This window comes from Palaemon carinicauda, chromosome 8 (genome assembly GCF_036898095.1).
Source record: "Palaemon carinicauda isolate YSFRI2023 chromosome 8, ASM3689809v2, whole genome shotgun sequence".
NCBI classification, from domain to species: Eukaryota; Metazoa; Arthropoda; class Malacostraca; order Decapoda; family Palaemonidae; genus Palaemon; species Palaemon carinicauda.
Genome location: NC_090732.1, coordinates 70,950,938 through 70,977,315, shown reverse-complemented (window position 1 = coordinate 70,977,315; position 26,378 = coordinate 70,950,938). Strand labels below are relative to the sequence as shown.

General features: G+C 38.9%; 1 protein-coding gene across 2 annotated transcripts in view; it reads left to right on the top strand.

Moving 5' to 3' along the window:
* The window catches only part of LOC137645749 (gamma-glutamyl hydrolase-like), a 225,155-nt gene that overhangs the window by 174,757 nt on the left and 24,020 nt on the right, over positions 1 to 26,378 (top strand). For both annotated transcript variants that reach the window (XM_068378650.1, XM_068378649.1), the window contains one exon: positions 16,707 to 16,813. In XM_068378650.1, the coding sequence (XP_068234751.1) occupies positions 16,707 to 16,813 (107 nt within the window). The remainder of the gene's footprint in view (positions 1 to 16,706; positions 16,814 to 26,378) is intronic.

Here is a 26,378-nt window from a genome sequence, read left to right as displayed (position 1 = left end):
TTCTCGTCGGCTTCTTGTGGTTGTGCACTGTGCGTTCTGCTATTAACTCTAATTTAATCGTGATTTTTTACGTAAAGTATGGGTCCTAAAAGGCTTAGTTTTGCCAGTGGTAGTGGTAGTGGTGAGAAAAGGAAGAAGGAAATGCTTTCTTTAGAAATTAAGCAGGAAATTATTGAAAAACATGAGCGTGGCGTCCGCGTGAGTGAACTTGCTAAACAGTATGGCCGTAATATGTCGATGATCTCAACAATCCTTAATCAGAAGGAAGCTATTAAAGCAGTGAAACCTTCTAAGGGGATCACCATAATTTCCAAACGCCGTACCCCTATCATAGAAGAGATGGAACGACTTCTACTAGTGTGGATTAAGGACAGAGAGATCATTGGCGACACCATCACCGAGACCGTCATCTGCGAGAAGGCGCACGCCATCTTTACGGACTTGAAGGAGGAGAGCTCTGGGGTGATGCTGGGGAGAGTTCAACCGAGCCTTCCTCAGATGATTTCAAGGCATCTCGTGGCTGGTTCGAGAAATTTAAGAAACGGTCCGGGATTCATTCAGTTGTTCGCCACGGAGAGGCTGCTAGTGCGGACACAAAGGCTGCAGCTGACTTTGTCAAGAACTTCGAAAAGATCGTGCAGGAAGAAGGCTACGTAGAGCAGCAGGTGTTTAATTGTGATGAAACCGGGCTGTTTTGGAAGAAGAGGCCCAGTCGAACCTACATCACTTCCGAAGAGAAGAAATTGCCTGGGCATAAGCCAATGAAGGATCGGTTGACTCTTGCCCTATGTGCCAACGCTAGCGGGGACTTTAAAGTCAAGCCCTTACTGGTTTACCATTCAGAGAACCCTACGGCCTTTAAAGCACACAACGTCGATAAGGATCAGCTTCATGTTTTCTGGCGATCCAACTCGAAGGCCTGGGTCACTAGGCAATTCTTTGTGCAATGGATTAACCAAGTTTTCGGCCCTTCTGTGAAGAAGTATCTTCATGAACAGAAATTGCCTTTAAAGTGCCTGCCATGCCTTGGCAATGCACCCGCTCATACCCCCCCCCCCCCCCGGACTTGAAGATGATATCTTCGATGAATTCAAGTTCATAAAGGTGCTGTATCTTCCACCGAATACCACCTCTATCCTCCAGCCCATGGACCAGCAAGTCATCTCTAATTTTAAGAAGCTGTACACCAAGCACTTATTTAAGCAGTGCTTTAATGTCACGCAAAGCACCAACTTAACTTTGCGTGAATTTTGGAGGGGCCACTTCAACATCGTGCACTGCTTGAAGATCATAGATCAGGCTTGGGTGGGATTAACTCGACAGACCCTCAATTCTGAATGGAAGAAGCTGTGGCCTGATGCAGTTTCTCCCCGAGATTTCGAGGGTTTTGACCCCGAACTTGATCCCGTGGTCGGTGCAGCGGAAGCCGTAGAGGAAATCGTCTCCCTTGGCAAGTCCTTGGGTCTGGAGGTCGACGCAGATGACGTTACGGAACTCGTCGCCGAACATCACGACGAACTTACCACGGATGAGCTCAAGGAACTCCATGCTATGTCAGAGCACATGAGTGATGACGAGGAAGGGAGCGAGGAGGTAGAACATGTGTTAGGTTCGGCGCATATAAAAGAGGTGTTAGGAAAATATCAAGACGTGGTCGACTTCATCGACAAATACCATCCAAAGAAATTGCAGGTTTGTCGTGTAGTTTCTCAATTCGATGATGTTTGCCTAACTCACTTTCGAAACATTCTGAAAAGGCGTACCAAGCAATTATCTATCGATAATTTCTTTAAAAAAACTGCGAAGCGAACTCGTGATGAAGAGGATGTAAGTGATTCGAAGAAAACGGCAAAGAGTGAAGCGGAAGAAAGTGAAACAAAGAAAACGGAAAAGAGTGAAGCGAAAGAAATTCAGTCAATTTTAAGTGTAGAGAGTGAAAGTGATTAAAATTACGTAATCATCAAAAAGAAAAAAAGAAAATGTAAAAAAAAATATAAAATAGAAAAATAGAAAAAAAATAAGCTAAGTTATGTTAAAGTTCACTTAGTGTAAGTTAGAATAAGTTACGGTAGTGTACATTTATCGTAGTTAACCTCTCTACCTCCTCACCGCCCATCCGTCTCCTCTCTGCGTAGCAGGACTAACAACACCTGCGCTGGTGTTTCTAAGGTAAAGTGACGCTAAAAACCTTTTCTTATTTATCATTTTTTGCTAATTCTTCTGATTTACATGTCTATTCTTCTTATTTACATGTCTATTATCTAATTTAGTGTTCATTATTCTCATGGGAAAATTATGTGTAGTAGTTTATTAAGAAGTTATCATAGGTTTTTGGCCTCAACCATGGATTAATCCTATTTCAATGTATTCTTATGGGAAAATTCGTTTCGACATCCGAACATTTTCTACATCCGAAGTTGGTTCTGGAACGGATTAAATTCGTATGTAGAGGTTCCACTGTATATATATATATATATATATATATATATATATATATATATATATATATATATATATATATATATATATATATATATATATATATATATATATATATATATATATATATATATATATATATATATATATATATATATATATATATATATTTGTATATAGGGCTTATATATTTTATTAGATGCCCACAGATTCTGTATTTTAACATTCAGGCTTATATATTTTATTAGTGCCAAAAAAATTATTTATTTTTTAAATGTTTTTTTTTTAAATGCAAATGTTCTATAGTCTCTTCAATTACATATTACTAGCGTACTAACGGCTTTTCATGCACAACACTTTTCCAAGACAATATTACTCCTTTGAACGAGTGAAGGGGCCAGTTTCAAACGGCTTTAAATTGAATTAGATAAGGAGTTTTATCTGGACATGGCAAAACGTTATGTTTGATCTCAATCTTATTTCTCTTTAACCTACACCAAACAAGGATGTTAAATATCATCACCGTAATGCTAATTCCTGCTAGTAACATGTAGAATCGACGTTCTTCATAAGTAGGTGTCGGGTGGTCCACCTCGGTCAATTTCATCAGCCGCTTAGCCACACGTGCATTGTATGGGAGAGGTAAAGATGGAATTGTTGTCGACCACGTAAAGTTCGCGAAGTAGGCTCGTTCTCTGATGATAGTCTTGATTTCATGAACCATGTAATTCGGGGACGTCCCGATACAACCATCTGCTGCAACGAAGATTTGGGAATAGGACGTGGATCCGTTCGGGCATGATACATTGAAGCCGGCCTTGTCGTATCGTATCCACGAGCCGTTGTTTAGTCTGCAATTGAACTTATTATTGTCAAAGGGATAAAGCTTTTCCAGACAATTTTCATTTGTATGGGAGAGAGCACCGTCTAGCACTATACCTAACTTGCATGAATCCATTAAGTTTTTATGGAATTCAAAGGAGTCAGCTGTACATATTTTTTTATCCATTGTGTCTGAACAGTGAGTTAATTGATTTAAGTCTTTAATGATCGTATATGTTTCCTTGTCTGGGGAAATCAATGTGTGTCCTGTCAAACTGGATATTACCGGATTTGAGTGATTCGTCATGAAAGTCGGAAACGGTGATATCCTGTAAGATTGCCAGGCATCGGAAGAATCAAAGGGAATTGTAATCATAATCCTGTGATTTTCAACGCTTACTGTAATTAGGCTGTAATAAAATTTTAACCTATGTGCGTCTAACAAAGGAACATAACCTAATTTCTCACGTCCGTTCTCCACAATTAACGTTAAGTCTCTTATTGGCAACAAATGGGGTGACAGTACACCTTTAGTTGCTAACGTAATAGCTTCCACATAGGCTTTTGATTTCTCAATGAAATGTGCAATTCTATTATGTATGTGATCTATTTTTGAATCATAATACGTTAACGTTGCCAACAAATCTTGTACTTCCATAATCTGACTGATATTACTAGAATGTTCATTTACCAAACTCATAATTTGATTGATTGAAGCTAACTGATTCCTTAGTTCTGACATAATCAATTCATCTTCATGAGTCAAAAACTCAATTTTCTTATTTTGATTACTAATCTTAAGACGATTGGAAATTCCTAAGCCTAAACTTGCAATAGAACCAAAGATGTTTAGTGCAGCAAAAATAAACGGGTTACGTTTCTCAAGATTATCGTGTCCTACTGTCCACATCAAAAGGTCACGAGCCAAAGATTCTGCCTCATAAGTCTTATTTTGCAAGTCGTCAGATAGCATCTCTGCAACTTTTAGTGTCGATGCAAGCGAACTCTCTGTATTAAAAGGAAAATGTCTTCTATGCATTTCATTTAATGAAACAGCAAAACTTGAAATGGCGCTCTTTAAGCTAGTGACGTCATTCTCTGGGAGAAAAATTGCTTGCATACACACTTCAACAACTACGTAACTTGATGTAATAAAAATGTCTTCTTGTCTTTCAACTATAGTGCCATATTTAAAATCTATACTTTTAGTTTTAGAGCTCATCCCACACGAGAAAAAGTCTGAGCGAACAATATCACTCCTAATAATAAAAACTTCATCTTGGAAACCTGTAACGAGAAAAATATATGTAATTACTCCTGTATTAAGAAGAAAAACTTTTAACATATAATGTTTACAAAAAATAAAAAATAAAAATCTTTCCCTCACTTCTTTCCCTCTTATTTTAATTTCTTATGTGAGCCAATGGTACGATTCTCTCATCAGTGGGTTGGGATACATTTTGAACTCTAAACCTATTGGCCGTTAATGTTTCCAAAATGTTAAATGGGCCTTCAAACTTAGGTGTTAGTTTATAATTGAGTCCTTTACGTACATTTACCTGTATGTATACATTATCACCCATGGTATATGTTTTAGTTGGCTTCGCTATTTTATCATGATTCCTTTTCATTATGATTTGTGATTCTTCTAAATTCTTTCGAAGGATATCAAAATGACTTTTGCTTGCATTTATGCATTCTTTTAAAGGATTTGATAGATTAGTTGTAGGCGTTAATACATGGAAAGGCGTTCTAACTGGGGTACCATACAATGCCTCGTGCGGTGACATTTTAATTGATATATGATATGAATGATTCAGAGTACTCAGTACTGCAGGTATTGCATTATCCCAGTTGGGGTCTGATCCCCCCTAGTGTTACTCTTAATATATTTAAAACCTTCCAATTCGCTCTTTCCACTAGCCCATTCGACTCTGGGTGATATATCATGGTATTTATTTTCCTTATGCTAAGGAATTCACACAATGAGATAAGAAAGTGATTATTAAATTCTCCACCCGAGTCTGAGATTATCATGTGTGGAATTCCATGTTTACAAATGTAACACTCGTAAAACTTCCTAGCGCATTCAATCGCAGTTTTAGTTTTAAGCGCTATTAGTTCTGTATATCGAGTTAAAGCATCTACAATTACTAAGAGGTGATTATTTCCTCTGTCTGACTCGTGAAATCCTGTTAATAAATCTAAATGTATCCTTTCAAAGGGTTGATTGGGCACGGGATAAGCCCCTAGGCTGATAGGTGTTTTCGTATGCCCTTTGTTTTCCTGACATGTGCGACAATTAGCTATGTGTTTTTCTATATCTGTAAGCATCGTATGCCAATAAAACAATGATTTGGCTTTCTGTGACATTAATGAGAACCCCGGGTGTCCATGCAATGGATTTACATGCAACCAATTTAGGACGGTGGAAATAAGTGAGATTGGTACCACTACCTGGTCGTTAGTTACATGTGGTGTATTGCGGGTTTTCCTTGTTACGGTCCTACACAGAGTATTGTCTTTGATTATATAATTCTGCGGCTTATACTTTATATATTCCTTTTCCTTATGATTGCCTTTCAAAGCATTTATAATTTTTTTCTAATTTCTGATCTTTTCTTTGCTCAGTCTGTAATAATTCAGCACTCCAGCCCAAATCTTCTTGTTCAGATATCGTTTTAACAATAGGCATGGATGTTGATATATCTATTAATTCAGCTAAAGGCTCCGTACAAGATGACACGGAGTTACGTGATAATGCATCAGCAATGATATTTGCTTTCCCAGGTAAATACCCGATTCTCGCGCCAAAGTCTTGAATGATCAAATGCCACCGAGTTCGTTTGGGGCTGTGGCTGAAGCCTTTAAAGAAGTCGGTTAGTGGTTTATGATCAGTAAGAACCTTAACGGGATAACCGTATATTATGAACTTAAAATGCACTAGTGAATTAACAATAACTAGCCCTTCCTTGTCTATTACTGCATACTTACTTTCAGAAGTTCTCAGTTTTCGAGAATAAAAAGCTATCGGGAAAAATTGTTTTTCATATTGCTGAAGCAATACCCCACCTACTCCTAAGTCTGAGGCGTCTGTTGCAATGAAGAATTCCTTACCAAAGTCAGGAAATTTTAAGACAGGGGAACTACACAGTTCATCTTTCAAGGTATTAAACGCCTGTTGATGCTGCTCAGACCATATGAAATCTACGCCCTTCTTCATAAGATCAGTTAAGGGAGCGGCTATTATTCAATAATTGCGTATAAAACGCCTGTAATATCCACTACAACCCAGAAATTGCAGTATTCCCTTGACATTAGTAGGTATCGGAAAGTTACGGATAGCCGGCGCCTTATCATGGACTACTTTAAGACCTTGGCTTGACACCATAAAACCCAAATAGACTAATTCTGTTTTGAAAAATTCACACTTACTAATCTTTACCCTTAAGTTATGTTGTCTTAGTCTCTGTAGTACTAGTTCTAATTTACGTAGATGTTCTTCTAAGATGTTGGAAAAGATTACAAGGTCGTCCATATAGGCATGCAATATATCCCCTAGCAAGTCTCCAAACACTATGTTAATCATTCTTGTAAATGTTATGGGAGCACAACGTAAACCAAAAGGCATCCGTAAAAATTCATAATGTCCCCTGGCTGTGCTGAAGGCTGTGTATGGGATACTATTTTCTTCTAATGATATCTGGTGAAAGCCTTTAAGTAAGTCCAAACTGGTAAAATATTTATTCTGACCTAACAAAGATAAAATATCATCAGTACATGGCACTGGGAATCGATCAGGGATCGTCTCCTCGTTTAGGCAACGGAAGTCTACGCAGATACGTCATGTTCGATCTTTTTTCGGTACAACTATTAATGGAAAATTATAAGGCCTGTTCGATTTCCTAATGACTCCTTCTTCTAGCATTTTACCTACTTCATCATTAATATTATTCTGGAATTTCATAGGGAATCTGTACGAGGGTACATAGATAATTTTCTGCTTGTCCTTTAACCTAATTTGATGCTCGATCACATCGTTTTTTCCTAAGGATCCATCCGTAGTGGAAAAAACATCATGATATTCAGTTAAAAGTCCAAAAATTTTCTGCTGAATTTCTTCGTCTTGAATGTCTTTATTGATTTTATTTTTAATAGATTGCAAAAGGGATTCATCCGCAACTGATTGAGCGTGATTGATTTCAGCTACGGTAAGAATACGATGTTTATAAACTTCTACATCCAAGATATGTTGATTTTTGTGAATTACTAAAGTGGTATTTAAATGATTACAGACTTCAATATTACATTGTTGATGTGAGCCTACTGTATAAATAGCTTGTGTGACAGACAATCCGTTAGTTTTCAAAGTGTCGGAAAGGATTAATATTTCAGATCCCGGTAATGTTTTCTTTACTTGCACTATTAAATTCGAAGGTACGTTCGGCTTGATAGATTGCGTGCAAGATGATATTACGGGTGAACGAGAATTCTGTTGGGTCGCGTATATTATTTCTTTATTAGTGAGACAAGTTATTGGTTCTTCAACGTACGTCACTGTTTTTATTTGTCGTCTCCTTTTTATCCAAAACTGATTTTAAGGTATTAGAAGACTTATAGAATTTTCCTTTGATATACACGCTGTGCTTGGCAGTGGCTAAGATAATGTTTTGATTGCCCATAGATGGGTATCCTATAATTACTGCTGGATACATATCAATGTTTTGTACAACAACAAATGTATCGGCAAACGTGCGCTTACCGACCTTGAACTGAACATAAGTTACGACTATTACATTTAATTCATTATTTCCTATACCCGAGAGTCTTACTCCGGATTTTTCTATTTGGAAGTTCGGAAACAACAAATGATGTGTCTTCAAATCCATGATATTACGTGGACTACCAGAGTCAAAAAATAATGTAAATGATCTGTGTTCTAAATTTACAGCATATAATGTTGGTCGTAACTCATTTTGGCTTATTATTGTATGAATTCGTTGCAAATCTACGGGAGCATGCACTGATTTATTTAATTCGGCCGTATGTTTCATAGGAAAATCTATTGCCTCACAATGATCTGATAAAACATTAAATTGATTATTCAATACTACTGATGTTGACATGAATGACCTTGACCCAACATCACTCTCTTCCCCACTGGAGTTAATTATGTGGTATTTGCTTTGCTCTGCACATTATGAAAATTAGTCTGAACCTGCGAGGTCTGGTTTGACGACCCAGGATCAGCGTTATTCGAAGAACTGTTTGTTTGTTTCGGATTCTGAACTACATTGACGTTTGGCTGTTTCTTCTTATTGAAATGAGGATTTTTCTTTTTATTTCCATATGGAACTGACTGTGGAATTGACTGTGTATTTCTAGGATTCTGTTGTGTCTTACGCGAGTAGCACTGACTATATGAATGAGTCGAACTATTATGTAACGAACAGAATCTCGTTCTGCAGTCCGCAATCAAGTGACCTTGACGTTTGCAATTATAACACGTCATTCCTGCAACTTGACTATTATTAACTACATTTACTTGTTGTGGCTTTGTTTCATTTTTTTGCTAAAACTTGGGTTAACACGGGATCAAGATCAGGACACTTAGACATATGTTTCTTTATCTGTTTATATACATCCAATTCCGTACTTGCTGGCGTTAACTTTTTATCAAAACACCGCACTAAAGCTTCAGGCAACATAAGTGTCATGCAAGTTAAATACATTAATCGTAAGAAATCTTTCACGGAAATGTTATCTCTAGTAACCCAATTGGAATTACCTAAAATACCTTGATACTCGTTAAGCCTATCGGCTATGAGAGCTGCTCTCTCAATAACATTAAGCCGAGTCATAGTGGCTTGATTAAGTGTATTTCTTAATGTTAAAACTACATCTAAGGCTTCTTCACCTCCATAGACCGCACGTAGCCTAACTTTGAAATCATCCCAGGTAACTGCTTCTTGAAATGAAACACCCCTCAAATACGCACTCTCACCTTCTTTTAGAAAAGTCTATAAAACTTTTAGCTTCTTGTAATTGTACAAACGAGTCTATGATTTGTTTTGCATTTAAATGGGCATCGATGGATGAAATCCATGACTCCACATTCTGAGGCAAGAACCCATTAATCCGACCCTGAAAAGGAAGGATTGCAAAGCGAGCATTTACTAGTGTCACAATAGGAGGGGGGTTACTATGTCCTGGGTTGGGTTACTCGGTCCAGGGGTGGGGCTCACAGGGGGCATCATGTTTACGGTATTTCTTTTTCTATCTCTACGACCCCTTGCAATCCTATCAAAATATCTATATGAATACAGACGTCCACTGCGTAAACGCATAAGCACTAAATGATAAAGATTATAACAAAATCCCCCAAAACAATTATACTAATACAAAGATATTTCCCGAGAACTTCTGAAAGAAAACGTAATTAGCACAGAGAGAAAAAAAAATTCTAGACGAGAATTCGAAGTTGAACACAGTTTCCTTTAATGAAAGGAAATTGAAGACTAGCAAACAACTCACCCCAGTAATAATGGACGATCGACTCGTGGTAACTACACCTCACTGCTCAAAGCTGAAATGAATAAGAAATCGTACTTAGCTTCGGTTTATATGGCGAAGTGTGATGTCGTCATTTCCTCTCTCTCTCGCACTGGATTGTTCCTTCCTATTGATGTTTGGGTGAATGTTTTCGGTCCGATTTCCGTTGAATTTAGTGCTTCCTGGATATGTTTCTTCAATGTTTTGTAAACGTTGAATGTCAGTCCTTGGTTTTCTTAGGATGTTCATTGAAGATCCAGTTCCTCAGTTTGTATAACATTCATTTGTTGGTATTAAATATTTAATTTCTTCGGTGGACTATGATACTTAGTCAAAATTGTAGATTCATTACTGTTGATTTCTTGAAGATCTTTCTCTGGTTCTTAGAGTTTTATTCGCTGGTTCTTGAAGATCTTTCTCTGGTTCTTAGAGTTTTATTCACTGGTTCTTGAAGACCTTTCTCTGGTTCTTAGAGTTTTACCGCTGGTTCTTGAAGATCTTTCTCTGGTTCTTAGAGTTTTACCGCTGCCACCATTTATTGGTGTGCTACTGTTGTTAACACACATTTGGGTTCTCTTCAAATGTCATCTTAAATGTGTTATAGATTAGATTTAGTATGTTACATCTTCAAGTAAAGTCTAAGTAAGTTAACTTTAAAATAGTTTATTCTTTAAGAACAGTGTTAACATCTCCATCACAGGAGTATAGCTGGTTTGGTCGGATGACCATTCCGTATGACATCTTAAAGTGAACTGATACAAATATCCAATTTCATGCTAAAGTTTACATAGTTATCTCAGCACTTATGGATTTATAGTAAACACAACATTAATACCGGAAGGTACTTGTTCCGTTCTCATAGACAACTTCTTTCTCACGGGGCTTGGTTGTGTTTACTCTTCATGAAAAATGTTACATTGCTGAGGTTTGGCATTCGCATCCTGCTTAGAATATGACTATGGCATTTCTCACACTTCTCTTACTTCCACAATGACCTGTACGTCATGTGTTTTAAACAAGTAATATCTAATATATTACACATGTAGGATTTACAAATAAGGATATTCAAGCTTAAATTTTTTCTTAACTATAAAACGACGAAAGACAAATCTATTACATAATTAAAGCAATTAGTTTCACATGCTTGGGAATAGACTCAAACAGTCTCTTCTGTCAATTATAGCTTTTAATTTTTCTTTTTTTCTTTATGAAATGGGGAGAAGTAAGCTTGTTAGAAGGGTCATATATATATGTGGTGATTTATCAAGAGCTTTCCTTATCCCTATATTTATCTTGATCTTCATTTAAAAAAAGAAATCACTACAGTCCTTCATTCATTCGAAGTGAGCATGCTGGAGGATACTTTGTTGTACATAGTGAGTCAGTATTTTTTTAAGATTGTTTCCTTTTCTATAGATTCTGATTTCTGTCCTTATACACAGTGTTGTTCATGATGATATTGATATCATTATTGTTAAATATGTAGTATTTTCATTAATTTTCATACTTGAAATGGCTGAAGATGTTGATCATAATCCTGAACCTTTGTTTTCTATACTCCTTGAATAAATGTCGTTTGATATTTTGCAATTTTCGTGGTATATGTGGTAATATTACTGGCCCTTACTTTGCCTACAGATAATATGATACTCCATCATGAACTTAAACTTCTGGTTTTTTTATAAGGCTTAGATGCCTCAGTCAAGGCCTTAATAAACAAGTAATCCTAAACGTGATGCCACCCTTACGGCAAAAGGGGTGGGGGCAGTTTATAAGAACAGGAAGGTTAGTGGATGCCATGAAATTCCATTTCTAAAGGTCTGTGGGAGGCATAACAACTCCTATTTGTATTCTATCTAAAGGAATCCAGATTGAAACAACAATTTTCCTTATTATCTTCTCACGAGCATGTCTAAAGTATGGAAAGATGATGAATGGCCTTCTCTGCATTTGTTGGTGATTTTAATGCTCAAAAGAGTTAATGGTTGCTATATGTTTCTCCTTATGATTTCCATAACCTAGTAAAATTTCTGTAAACAAATTATAGATGAAGCCGCCACAAGTCTGATAATTGCTCAGATTATCAGATATAATATTCACCGATTACCAGGTGTTATTATAAAACAAACGTCCATCTGAAGCAGATTTGAATAAATTTGTTGAAATTGTAGTGTGAAGTTAAAGCTATTGTTCCTTTAAACAGAAATATTATCAACATCATAGATATACAAATTACAACCTTTTTGTTGAATCATGGTATTAAAAGTTAAACATTGTTTAGGGACGATTGTAGACGTGTTTATCTGGAGAAGAGGCTTATAATTTTTGGAAAAGGAATATAACTAAGAATTCTGGCTTAAGGAGTTTAAGCTTCATCCGGAAATAGATACAATATGGCTAAAAAAAATCTGTTCTGGTACAACCAGCATATATATTATTACTGTGGGCTATTTTCATAATCTCCACTATTTTATGTAGACTTGTCAATCACTCATTTGTTTAAACCAAATGGTTCTGTTTAGTTTAACAGCAACCAGTATTCCTGTTTCTGAAACTACTATAGATTTTAGCCTTTCAATCGTTTGGAATTACGAGTCCTTTCCTTTGATCCTGATGTAGATCCAAACTCCATGTTTTCCTCTGAATTTCTCTTTTTGTGAAAATTCCTAAATAATCATCTCATAAATTGTCTTTTATTTTGGTGAATTGGATAATAGAGCTTCTTTATTGTACTTGTTGAAAAAATTGTAAATGTGGTGGTGATAGTTCCAGCCCTTCCAAATACCATCCAATTTTCTCACATTATTTTATCTAAAGTTTGGTAACGTCTGCTCTGAATGCTAACAGTATGCTAAAAGGAATCACCTGTTCCCTAAATTGTAGTTTGACTTTTGTAATGGCCTGAGTGTTTGTGATACGTCTTTCCATATTCAGTATCGTTCAGACTTATTTCCTAGATTCAGGCCAAGAAGAAAGTATGATTTGTCTTGACTTTAGCTCTGTTTTTTGTCATTATTAATCATGAAGAAATAATTTCCAAACTTAAATGCAAAGAAGATAGTGAATCATTTCATAGTATTATTATTGACTTTTTAACTAATATATAGTAATTTAAAGAGTAGTTGTTGGGCACTGTAGGTGTTCGTCGTGGTACTCGTCTTTGCTAAACATATTTCATAATGGAAACTATATGTACTTTGCCTTTGAAACAAGGTAGCTGCTTATACAGATGATGCTATTCTCTTAGCATCAATCCCCTCTCCTGAAGGCAGACCAACGATTTCTGAAACTAATAACAAGAAACTAGCTAAAAGTAATGCATTGTGCAAATGATGAGGATGCAGTAAAACGCTAATAAACTCTTAAGTAGGATTGTTAGTAAGCCTAGGATACTAGATCACTACTACTCTGGCCTTTTTATTAGATCTATTCCATCACCTAAATGCAAATCATCTAAAGTTCTTGTCATTTCTTTTTTTATTGTAAATTTACTTTTAAGGATATTTCTGGTTTATATAATTTCAAATTGTATAGAATATAGGCGTGCTGAACAGGCCTTTCAAGGTTTTGGAAGTCCCATCTATACTGATGACATTTTAAGTCATGCTTTGAATATTGTTCGCCAGATTGGACTGAAGTAACTGACTCTTATCTTAAATTGATGGACGAAACCCTGAGATCTATGAAATTTCTACATCCCTGATCTTGATATCAAGATCTGACATATTCGCTCAGTTACCTGGTTGTGCATGTTGTATACAGGTTTTCACAATTCTTACCATCCTTTGCATTCAGATCTTCCCAGACTAGAACATTGGTCACCTCACAGTAACAGATTTGCCCTAAATTACAGCAACAGTTTCCAAGAAATTTTTTTTTGTGACCATGTTGTGGAATTATCTTTCTTAAATGTGTCGTTGGATCATGGAACTTCAGAATTTTAAAATGGATGGAAATATATTTTTCTTATTGATCAGGAAACCAGGAGTCTTATCCCCTAGTCATAGTATTATTTATATCATATGTTTATTTTTGTTGTCTACTTTCGTTGTCCTTATTCCTCTTTATTGTTTTTATTTATTATTTTCCTCATAATTCCCTTTTCCATCATGCACTGCTTTCCTACTGGGCCCATGGAGCTTGTAATATTCTGCTTCCCTGATGATAATAATAATAATAATAATAATAATAATAATAATAATAATAATAATAATAATAATAATAATAATAATAATAATAATAATAATACAGTAATGATAGTAATAGAAATAATCATTATGCAGTTACTTTACGTGTATGAGATTTCTTCGGAAATACATTAAGCAGTGCATATGCCAGAAAGTTTAATACTACTAGATATTTCACTTAAGCAATCGCATAACTTGTAAAATGAAAACGGATGGTTTTGGATAAAAAAAACGCTGGTGTATCTTTTTTAGTTGATTTACCTTTAAGTTATAAAAATTACTTAGTGAAAAAAATGCATTTAGTTAACATTAAACAGAATATGAAATAAATGGCCCGTATTATTCCCGGTTCACTAATGCTTTCAAGAAGATATCATAATATATTTACCGTCTGTTTTTAAAATAATCCTGAAAATCATCCATAAACAAAGAAACAAAATACCAAAACATTGATTAAATAATATTGATTTAGTAATAGTGACGCCGAAGCTATCTTCAAAAAAACTAAAGAGATGGAAAGCCCCGGGATATGATGGAGTACTGCCGAGATGATACTGACCGAAAATGAAATGACTCGCAGACTACTTACAAGATTATTTTGTAGAAGGTGACATTAGGAGGCAAAACCTGATGAATGGGAGTTAGAAGTGTTGGTGAAAATAGCAAAATAAAGGAGACCTGACTGATTGCAATAATTACAGAGGCATAACACTTACGTCAGTTGTTATGAAAATACATAGTATGCTTATTCTAAAGAGACTGGAGAGAAAGATTGATGAAAAGCAGAGAGATGAAAAAGCAGGATTTAGAAAAGGTAGAAGTTGCACTGACCAAATTTTCACTTTGAGACATGTACAGCAATGCATAGAATATAGAAATCCCCTTTTGATGGCGTTTGTGGATCATGAAAAAGCCTTTGATAGTAGGCACCGGCCAATTTTGTGGAGAGTCTTGCGTTATTATGGAATTCCTCTTAAATATGTAATTTTGATTAAGTCTGATCATGAGCATAGCAAGTGCAAAGTTAATGTTGATGGAGTCTTATCAAATGAGTTTCCAGTGAACAGCAGAGTACTTCAATGGAATGTGTTGTCACCTATGTTTGTTTATCCTCCTCATGGATTTTGTAATGCGTAAAACAGTCAGAGATAGTGGAGAAGGATTGGACTCGATTGGTGATGGAAATTTAGCAAACTTAGAGTATGCTGATGATGCTGTCCTTGTTAGGTGTATACCACAGGATTTGCAATGCTTGCTTACCAGAATGCATGAAATATCATACGAGATTGGTCTGAAGATAAATAGAGGAAAGACAGAGATGATGAGAACGGAGTATGCATTGGAAGATGAAATATCATTGGAGGGAGAGAGGATTGACGAGGTGGAGTCATTTAAGTTTTTGGGACCTATGATCTCCAATACAGGGTCTTTAAAATTAGAGTTTAGTGAACAGTTGAAAAAGCAAATCCGATAATGGCTAGGTTAAGTAAAATTTGGAAATCAAATCGCCCGAAATTACATATAAAAATCAGACTATATATCAGTTTAGTTAGATCGGTGTTACTCTATGAACATGAATCATGATATGAAAATGAAACAATCTCAAATATATTACTAGATTTGAGAACAAATCCCTCAGAGAATATTAGGAGTTGAATGGCAGACCAGGATTAGAAATCAAACCATAAGAGATTACTTGAGAGCCATATGTGGACGAGATCATGATCAGGGGTAGATGGAGGTGGTTTGGGTATGCTCTTCACACTCCCCAAGAGAGATTAGTTCAACAAACGTTTAGCTCCATAATGGAATAGAAGAGTTGGAAGACCCAGGCCTACATGGCTGAGGACTATGAACCGTTAAGTAGGAGATTATGAATGAAGAAGTGTTGAATTAAAACCTCAAGATAGAGACGACTGGCAAAATCTAACCGAGGCCCGTTGCGTCAATAGGCGTAGTAGGAGATGATGATGATGATTATGGTGAATAATGACGCATCATTTTAAATAACGCATCGTTTTCTATATATGACATATTTTTCTATATATGACATAATTTTCTATATAGGACATAATTCTATATCTGTTTGTATAATCTGTTAATATAACTTATTGCTATGACAGTCCCCATATACGAAGCATATCCTCTGCTACGAATATTTTCGTTTACACAATCTCGAGTAAATGTGGCCCTATTCATTATTTCATGTATAAATTTCTAATAATATTGTTTACGAAAATTACCCGCACTTATTTAGTAATATTTCATTTAAAAGTAAATTTTTAGGAAAAAAATATAACATATAAATAGGAAGTTTTTTATCATACTTACAGAATGATGCTAGTAATGTCAAGGTCGTAGAGTTTAAGAAAATCCCTTTTTCGTTACTCTCCTAATTTGAACGAAAATTAAACGGAATCAATTGAGATGCAGTAAAACTACTGCTTGAAATAATTCTGCAAAGTCTTTATACCTTGTACAAGTGACGGTCACTAATCCAGAGCAGTTGATTACAAAAATGCTTTGGCATGCAAGATCATTACGGGCTACCAGCGCAAGAGCCCTTGTTTTACATAGGGTAGAACAATCCATAACAAACAAACGATTTAAGACCATATAACAATAGGTAAATCTATTACACGCATATCTTATTTAGGAGATCAGCTCGTAGCTCTAACCTTAATCATATTTATTTTTCTTTATAAGGTTGGCAAGATTCGCAGCTATTCGGGGAAGCTCCAGATGACGTCATTCAGACACTCAGAACTTCAAATTCAACAAGCAATTTTCACAAATTCTGTGTTTTAGAGGAGGTAAGATCACTAGTAAGGAGACTCCTTTCTTCAATGGAAGTTTATGTAGAGTTACTTAGATTCTTTTCCTAGTAGACACAAATAACAACAATGATGAAACCATTCATAAATAATTGTGACAACGATGAATTTCAGCAAAAATCGCTTTTCCCGGCCAGGTAGCTAAATAGCAACTGTGAATTTTACATAAATACAATGCAAAAATATTATCAAAGTGTGAAAAAAAATTGTTGGATGCTCTACATTTTCCTTATTTCTCCTTACACAGTAAATCCGAATATAATACTGCAGTAATTGAATTAGAATTCATATACCCAAAGGATCAAAGATAACGAACATAATATTTGTATTTTGATGATTTATATAACAGATGAATATTAAAAATAAGAGAATTGGTCCCTATTTATTGCAAAAAGAGTAGGGAAAGGAAGAGAAGACGGTGTATTGACGAGCTTTGAAAATTCGGGGTATAGACTGTCATAAATAAAGACCTTAAGCAGAAGCTAGAGGATTTACATCCAACCTAAGATTCATATATTCTTTACTTTTGAAATGCTTTCATCACTGCTGAATTTTTTACACACTCAAAAGCTTTCTCGTGTCTATAAATGCCATGCATAGTGGTTATGGCAGGATGTCACACTAAACAGACAATTGTCTCCGCAACACAAACTTTCCCCTTACGTTATCATAAACAGGACTCTAAAACCAAAAGGACATAAAAACAAAACATAACCTTAATACTATATTTCTTACAAACTAAAATAAATCAAACCAAATTAATCACACTTAAACGATTTCTTACAAACTAAACCTAATTATAAACTTGGAGACTAAACATACAATAAACTAACACCATTAAAAAACTAACAAAACTTGAAATTAACCATACACCACCACCACCAAAAATAAATATATATGTATTTTTGGGCTCAGGCCATGTCGTCCTGATGGAAGTTCCTTTAGGGTAGCTTCCTTGGGTATATTTGACTACGGTGGTATTCCCAGAGAATTTACCTTAAGGTATCCAGAATTCTAACTCCTGGAGCGAATGTCCCTAAATAAACTTAACCAGGGATATCGCATAATATCAGAGGACGTATTCTTGACACACCACATAGCAATCTACACCCAGAATAAAATTAACACTTCAAGGGGTCAAAGTGGCAAGAAAACGAAAAACGAGAACGAAAGGAGAGCCGCTAACAAGGCACCTCTCCTATCTCGCTTCGAGTGCGTACCTAGCGCCGCCGACGGCGCCATCTTCATTCCTTTTTACGTAGCTCAACAACTCGGTGTTTTCCCTGTGTTTTCTCGTAAATCTTGGATTTTCTCAACCTTATGATGCTTTCTCCAGCCTCTTCTGCCTCTGGAAAGTTGAGTATTATCTTTATTATGTATAAATGTAAGCTCTTGGTGTTTTTAAAATAATTCGATGGCGATATTTTCGTTACAAGAGGTGTTGCCTACCGGAGGCGTCCTGGACGCTGTCGCTCGCCATGCATGAGTCATTTAGTTAGCCAGAGCGACGTTCCCGGCCCTTATGCTTTAATAATTTTAGCTGTTTAGCTTTACATAGGAATTCTGTATATGATGCCATTAGTATTTCTGTTTCGGCGATTGAAATACCGATCCTAGCCTTCGTCAGTCTTAGTAGCCTAGGCGTTTGGCCCTAGTACTTTCATGCATGATATTCAGATTTCCAAGTGTTTTAAAATTTATTGAAGCTTTAGGCAGTTTTATACATATAATATATTGTTGATATTTCTTCCAAGATCGTATACGAGAGAGTTTCAGTGATTTAGGTAATCGATTCTCTTCGCGCCTAGGCTAGTAGCCTATGGAGCCCTAGTATACTTTCGTACACTCCCCGGTTGCTCTTTTCTCCTCAGAGATTAAGCGCAATCCCTTTTCCCTCTGTTTTAAGCCTTAGGCTTAACCCTAATGGTTTATCTGAATAAACATTTGGATATAACTATATTAGGGTGTTCTGTTCTTTCCTGTTTCCAGAGAATCTGGCTTCAGGAGGGGGCAGGACATCAGAGTATTCAGTCTGGGTCTGCTTCTTTCTAGCATAAAGAATGAGATTCCTTTGCCAGGCCAGGGGCAGACATAGGAGGCTTAGCCTCCCTAGACCACTTCCGAAGGTTTCTGTATGAGATGATTCCTTCTTCTAGTGATCTAGCAGACTAGTCCAGTGTTGTTGTTCTCGGTTTGAAGGATAAGATTCTTCTTTCCTCCTGAATAACAACACCAAACTTTGTTTTAGTACTGAGGGAGATGGCAAGTATTGCCAGCTTCCCTCCCATGATTACCCCTAGGCTAGGATGAGCTTTCTTGGCCAAGGGGTGATCTATTACTAAAGCGGAGTTTGTAGGACCCTCTTCTCCCTTTCCCCCCTATCCTTAGTAATGGCCTAGCCGTTACATCTCTTGGCCGTCCTTCTACATATGTACCTATTATAGGTTAAGATGTGGAGCTGACACAGTCCTTTGCCGGCCGGCAAAGGTCTAACTTCTTTAGAGTGTTCCCCAGACCTCCCTTGGTCTCACATCCATGTCTGTCGAGTAGAGCCAGGCGGCATTGGATAGAAGGAAGCCTGAATTTCACATTCTCCCCTTCCTTATGTTCACTCTTTCTGGATGCAGGGCTGTAAGGCAGTGCCGTCTTATGTCCTTACATCCATTCTGTTTCTCTTCTAGTGTTTGTACCCTAGCCCGACTGCTGGCTCAAGTGGCCGGCAGCCGGGCAGGTGGAAGCTCTCTGGTTCCCTTTTGCTGCCGGCCGGCATAGGTAGCATACCATTGCCGGCCGGCAACAGAAGCTCACCATAAGATCTGCCGGCCGCTACGATTAGCGGCCGGCAGCCGGGTGCTAGCGTTTATAGTTGCCGGCCGGCACACACATTTGAGCCAGCGATCTTCCACCCAGTAGTCTAAAGGTAGTATACCTTGGAACTAATTTAAGGTACATGCCGGCCGGCACGTTATATTATATACAGTAGCCAGTATTTTTACAGTATAGTATATACTGCATGGAGAAAACTATAGTATAGAATATATTATAACTAAGTTTTTCCAACATTCTTGTGTTGTCTTGTACAGCCTTTTGTGAGACCGTACAGATGAAGAAAGAGAGTTCTTTCTTTATTAACTATCCAGTATATTAAAATTATTTATATTGGTGTGAGCTGCACCTACATTTTCCTTTGGAAATACCTTGATGGTTATTCCAGAATAAGATTAACCATAAAGTTTTATTAACTGGGAGGTTACAGCAATTGGCTGGGCGGGAAATACAAGTGTGTGTCTTTCCTTCTTTCCTTTCTAGCTTAGTTAATTTAAGCTATATATATTTTAACATTAGTTATCCAGTGATGTGTCTTTCACTTGGTACTCATGGAATTTCTTCTCTTTACAGGAGGACCATCCGAAGTGCTGGAGTATGTTCTGCAACGTCCGCAGTAAGAACTTCTGTGGACATGAGTTGTGCAGGAGGCACGCAGCATGCGCAGTCTCCAAAGGTGATCTCCGGTATTGGGACCCGCAGGTATGTACAATATGCACTAACCTGATTACCGAGGCGTTTGACGCCCCTAAGTCGGCGGAGTCAAGGGACGCAGCGAGGGAAAAGCTTCGAACCTGGGTGAGGGGCTTCCAGAAGAATACTTCTGGCCCGTATCTTCCAAGTGAGAAGATGAGGGCTTACCAAGGCATCAGCGGATGCAGGGATTCCCCAGCCTCAAGCGGAGATACCTCTGGTTCAGATTCCGGTGGATTCTGAAGTCTTGGACGCCCTACAAGACATCCAACTGAACGATAGGATGTCTGAGGTGTCCGAGTACACTGAAAAGGACCTTCTGGCAGAAGACCAGGAAGAGGAGCTGACCCAGGCTCCGGATACTGAGGAGGAGGAAATCGACGAGGGGTCGGTTTCTCTGGTTCAGGCCCCTGAACCTGTTCCCTCAACATTGTCTGCTATCCCAGAGGATCTGGGAAGGACTCTTTCTTCCATCGTTGAAATGATTCAGCAGATGCAGAAGAAGAATGATGAGAAGGAAGCTTCAATGAAGTTAGAGATGCGAAGACTTACAGCATCACGTGGGCCCCAGAAGAAGCTCAACGTGAAGGACCTTCCCTTGTGCTCGGATGCCAATCCTTGGAGGTATGCCGAGCACATGCCTATGACTACAGGAAAAATCATCATTTCGGAGAAGTTGGGCTCAATTCCCTTCGAGGAAGTGGAGTTCTGGCCCAGCAAGGAGTCGTACCCGGACTGCTATGTCCGTCTTAGGAAGGAGCCAGCCTCAAAGGAAGAGACGGGGCCGAAGGAGGTCATAGTTTTTGACCACAATAAAGCACAAGCCTTACTGTCAAGCTCATTGAAGGAGAGGGGCTTCACAAACTCAAAGGTATCTGCTTTGAGTAAGAAGCATCCTTCCTTTGTGGCCTCTCCTACCAGAGCCTTCCCCTTTATGGAAAAGGGATTTAAGGCTGTTCTGAAAGCGGTCGAGGCAGGTAAACCATGTCCCTCCTTGGAGGAGTGTAAACCCCTGTCCTTGGCCTTACCCATGGACCAGAAAGACTGGAAGGACGTTCATCTTAATTTCTCAGTCGGGAAGTTGGAGGCCGATATTGCCAGACGTCAGTTCGGTGAAGACCTCCCGAAGCTGTCTGATTTTATCTTGGGTAGGGAGCAAGAGACAAAAGAAAGACTTGCCGCTTCAATGTCTCTACAAACGACTCTGGAGACGATGGCAAGTGACCCCAAAGGTCAAGAGATGTTTATGGTAGTGGCCAAAACACATCTGGCCACAGTGACGAAGGACCTCTACAGCTTTGTCAAAGCTAGGAGAGCTTGTAGGGAGTTCGTGTTCACCTCGGCTGCGGTGAGGCACGAACCAAGGAAATTAATCTCCTCCTGCATTTAGGGTAAAGACCTCTTCCTTAGTGAAGCGGTCAAAGAGGTAGTGGATAAGGCTGCCACAGAAAATAGAAACCTTCTCCAGAAGTGGGGCCTATCTCTCAAAAGATAGTCTTCCCCGGATGAGGGTCCCCAACCAAAAAGGAAGACTAAGAAGCCCAGGCTACCCTCTCGGCCAGCCAAGCCGTACAGACACCAACAGCAGTAACTTCAGCAACAGCAGTAACTTCCCTTGACCGCAGTGCCCCAGATGGTGACACAAACCCCGACCACGTACCAGTTGGTACCCAAGCTGTGACAACGCAGTCTCCGGCATTTAACCCAGCATTTGAAGGGCAGTCTACTACCTTTCGTCCAAGAGCTAGAGGATCAGCCAGAGGTTCGTCTAGACGCCCCTCAAGGGGAAGGGGGTTCAGAGGAGGACGCGGTCAAGGAGGCAAGGCCTCAGGTCAACAGCAGCAAAAGTGAAATGCTTCCGGTAGGAGGGAGACTTTATCTTTTTCGGAATCGTAGGACCTTCGATCCCTGGGCCCACAGCCTAATCAAGAATGGACTGGGTTGGAGCTGGTACAGCACTCCACCTCCGTTCCCACAATTTTTCCAACACTCTACCCCCGTTCTGGAAGAATACATCCGAGAACTCTTGGAGAGAAGAGTAATCCAAAGGGTAAAGTCCATCAAGTTCCAAGGAAGGCTGTTTTGTGTTCCAAAGAAGGACTCAGAAAAACTCAGAGTCATTCTGGACTTGTCGCCACTCAACAAGTTCATAGTGAACTACAAGTTCAAGATGCTAACACTCCAACACATAAGGACCTTACTACCCAAGAGGGCATTTACCGTCTCCATAGACTTGTCAGACGCTTATTGGCACATTCCAATCAGTCGTCACCTCTCCTCCTACCTAGGATTCAAGCTACAACGAAGACTCTACACCTTCAGAGCCTTGCCATTCGGGCTAAACATAGCCCCAAGAATCTTCATGAAGCTTGCAAACGCAGCTCTCCAACAATAAGCCTAAAGGGAATCCAAGTAGTTGCCTACCTGGATGACTGGCTGGTGTGGGCAGCATCCAAGACAGAGTGCATACAAGCTTCCCAACAGGTGATCCAGTTCCTGGAACATCTAGGTTTCAAGATCAACAGAAAAAAGTCTCGGCTTTCTCCATCTCAAAAGTTTCAGTGGTTGGGAATCCACTGGGACTTACTGTCACACCAACTTTCCATCCCGGTAAAGAAGAGGAAAGAAATAGCAGGTTCTGTCAAGAGACTTTTGGAATCCAAAAGGATATCAAGACGCAAACAGGAGAGAGTGCTGGGCTCTCTCCAGTTTGCCTCAGTAATAGACCCAGTGCTAAGAGCACAGCTAAAGGATGCAACCGGAGTTTGGAGAAAATATGCATCAAACGCGCGAAGAGATCTGATAAGACCAATACCGACTCGTCTGCGAACGCTTCTCAAGCCGGGGTCCAAAGCCAAACATCTGAAGAAATCGGTGCTTCTTCAGCCACCTCCCCCCTCTATGACTATTCATACAGACGCCTTGAAGGAAGAATGGGGAGGTCATTCTCACCGGAAGAAGGTCCAAGGAACCTAGTCCAACCTATTCAAGAAATTTCACATAAACTCTCTGGAAGCCATGGCAGTACTTCTTACATTGAAGAAAGTCTCCCCTCGCCACTCGATCCACATAAGATTGGTACTAGACAGCGAGGTGATAGTGAGATGCCTGAATCGACAAAGATCGAGGTCACCTCAAATCAACCAAGTGATGTTGGCCATCTTCCGGCTAGCAGAGAAGAAGAGATGGCACTTGTCAGCAGTTCACCTTCAAGGAGTCCGCAGTGTGACGGCGGACGCTCTATCCAGGCTCACGCCGATAGAGTCAGAATGGTCCCTAGACGCAGGATCATTCTCTTTCATCTTGAGTCAAGTCCCGGAACTGCAGATAGACCTCTTTGTGACGAAAGACAACAAGAAGTTACCTCTCTACATGTCCCCGTACAAGGATCCCCTAGCGGAAGCATTGAACGCTATGTCCCTCAACTGGAACAGATGGTCCAGGATTTACCTGTTCCCTCCTCACAACCTTCTACTGAGGGTCCTCGACAAACTGAGATCTTTCAAAGGAAAAGCGGCAGTAGTGGCTCACAAGTGGCCGAACAGCGTATGGTTCCCTCTGGCATTAGAACTACAGCTGAAGTTTCTACTGCTACCGGATCCAGTTTTGACTCGGCGAGTTCAGAAGTCGACTGTCTGCGCTTCATCACAGAAAACCCGTAACCTGCAGCTCATGATTTTCTCTCCCTAGAAGTGAGAAAACGTTTCGGGATATCAAGAGACAGTATAGACTTTTTAGAGGAATATAAGTCCAAATCCACCAGAAGACAATATGGGTCATCATGGAGGAAGTGGGTGTCCTTTGTCAAGGCGAAGAATCCACAAAAGATCTCGACAGACTTCTGCTTATCATTCTTCATCCACCTCCATTGTCAAGGTTTAGCAGCCAACACAATATCAACGTGTAAGTCCGCCTTGACAAGACCTATTCTTTATGCCTTCCAGGTCGACCTCTCTAACGACATTTTTAACAAAATTCCGAAGGCCTGTGCTGGCTCAGACCATCAGCACCTCCGGAACCCATTTCATGGTCTCTGGATAAGGTTCTTCATTTTGCTTCACTGTTGAACAATGAGGAGTGTCCTTTAAAGGATTTGACCCAAAAAGTTATATTTCTGTTTGCACTCGCTTCGGTGGCTAGAGTTAGTGAAATAGTAACCCTCTCGAGAGAGGAAGGTCATGTTCAGTTCTTAGATGGGGGAGAACTAAACCTTTTTCCGGACCCAACGTTTCTTGCCAAGAACGAGCTACCCACCAATAGGTGGGGTCCTTGGAGAATCTGCCCTCTGAAAGAAGATGCATCTCTATGTCCAGTGGAGTGCCTAAAGGTCTATCTTCGTAGGACTTCAGACTTTAACGGAGGTCAGCTGTTTAGAGGAGAAACATCAGGCTCAAAATTTATCTCTGAAACAACTAAGGGCGAAAATCACCTATTTTATTCGCAGAGCGGATCCAGATAGTACACCCGCAGGTCATGATCCGAGAAAAGTTGCCTCTTCCATAAATTTCTTTAATAACATGAATTTCGAACATCTTCGTTCATACTCTTCCAGAGTATTCTTTAGACACTATGCGAAGCAAGTGGAGCAACTGAAGAGATCTTTGGTGGCAGTAGGTAGTGTCGTCAAACCTGCTGTTTAATTCTGCGAGGAACAGTGAAATTAATTGGGACGAATAATTCAAGGGTGTGTGTGTAGTCACGGACTGTTCTACAGACTAAGTGTTAGGTCACTAAGGTTTCCCCGTTGACTGTTCCATGAACAAAGGGGAACTAAGCATAAGTGCAGACACGTGTGCCAAGCGTTTCCGACGCCAGTGTGATTGAATAGTAAGACAGACTTTTGTGATTTTAATATCTCAATATTAAAAGTGGCGCATATATCCTTTCTTTTCAGGTGAAACAATTTTTCTGCTTACTATGATCCTTATGCTTATTTGTTGGTTATCCACTTCTTATACTTGGATAATTGCTGATTAACCTATTTTTATTTCTATTGATTGTCAATAAACTAGTTCTTGTGAACCTTGTGTCTCATTAGCCTATGTCATTTCACTAGAAAATGATTTAGCATTACTTTAAATTATGAATAATTTTAACATGAATAATCCTAAAGATTGTTCCTTACTACAAGCAAACATTCATTGGTTTATGCTTTCCCCTAGTAGGGAGGACTTCATGCCCTATAGGGACGGTGGCGGATATACAAATTTCTTCCTATTCGGATATAAACCTTTGTCCAATCCAGTAATAGAACGGCACACCGGGAAATTTGTCGGTATTTCATATCGACGCGAGCGGTTCTTTTACAAACTTTGCTTTACATAATATAGGGTGAGACCGCTATATTGGCTTGTCTGTTATTCATACATAGTTATATGTACTCCTTGAGACTTTTTCCAGAGTCTAGTATGACTCTTCCCTGTAGGGGGCAGGAAGCACTATCATGGTTTATGTTTAGATGAAATGATGTATGACGGTAACATCTTAGGTCTCTAGGTCTATGCTGACCGAGGAATAATTTCTTGATGGTACGGCATGATCTGAGAATCCACAGATACAGTAATGCTCTGGTATACTTCCATCAGGACGACATGGCCTGAGCCCAGAAAACGGATTTTAAGCGATGCGAAAAATCTATTTTTGGGTGAGATAGCCATGTCGTCCTGATGGACCCGCCCTTCCTTTTTCTTAAAAAGGGCTATAGGACCCCTCCCTATAATACAGTATCTGTAGCACCTCGTGTATCGCTACAAGGAATGCAGATGGCGCCGTCGGCAGCGCTAGGTACGCACTCGAAGCGAGATAGGAGAGGTGCCTTGTTAGCGGCTCTCCTTTCATTCTCGTTTTTCGTTTTCTTGCCACTTTGACCCCTCAAAGTGTTAATTCTATTCAGGGTGTAGATTGCTATGTGGCGTGTCAAGAATACCTCCTCTGATATTATGCAATATCCCTGGTTATGTTTATTTAGGGATATTCGCTCCAGGAGTTAGAATTCTGGATACCTTAAGGTAAATTCTCTGGGAAT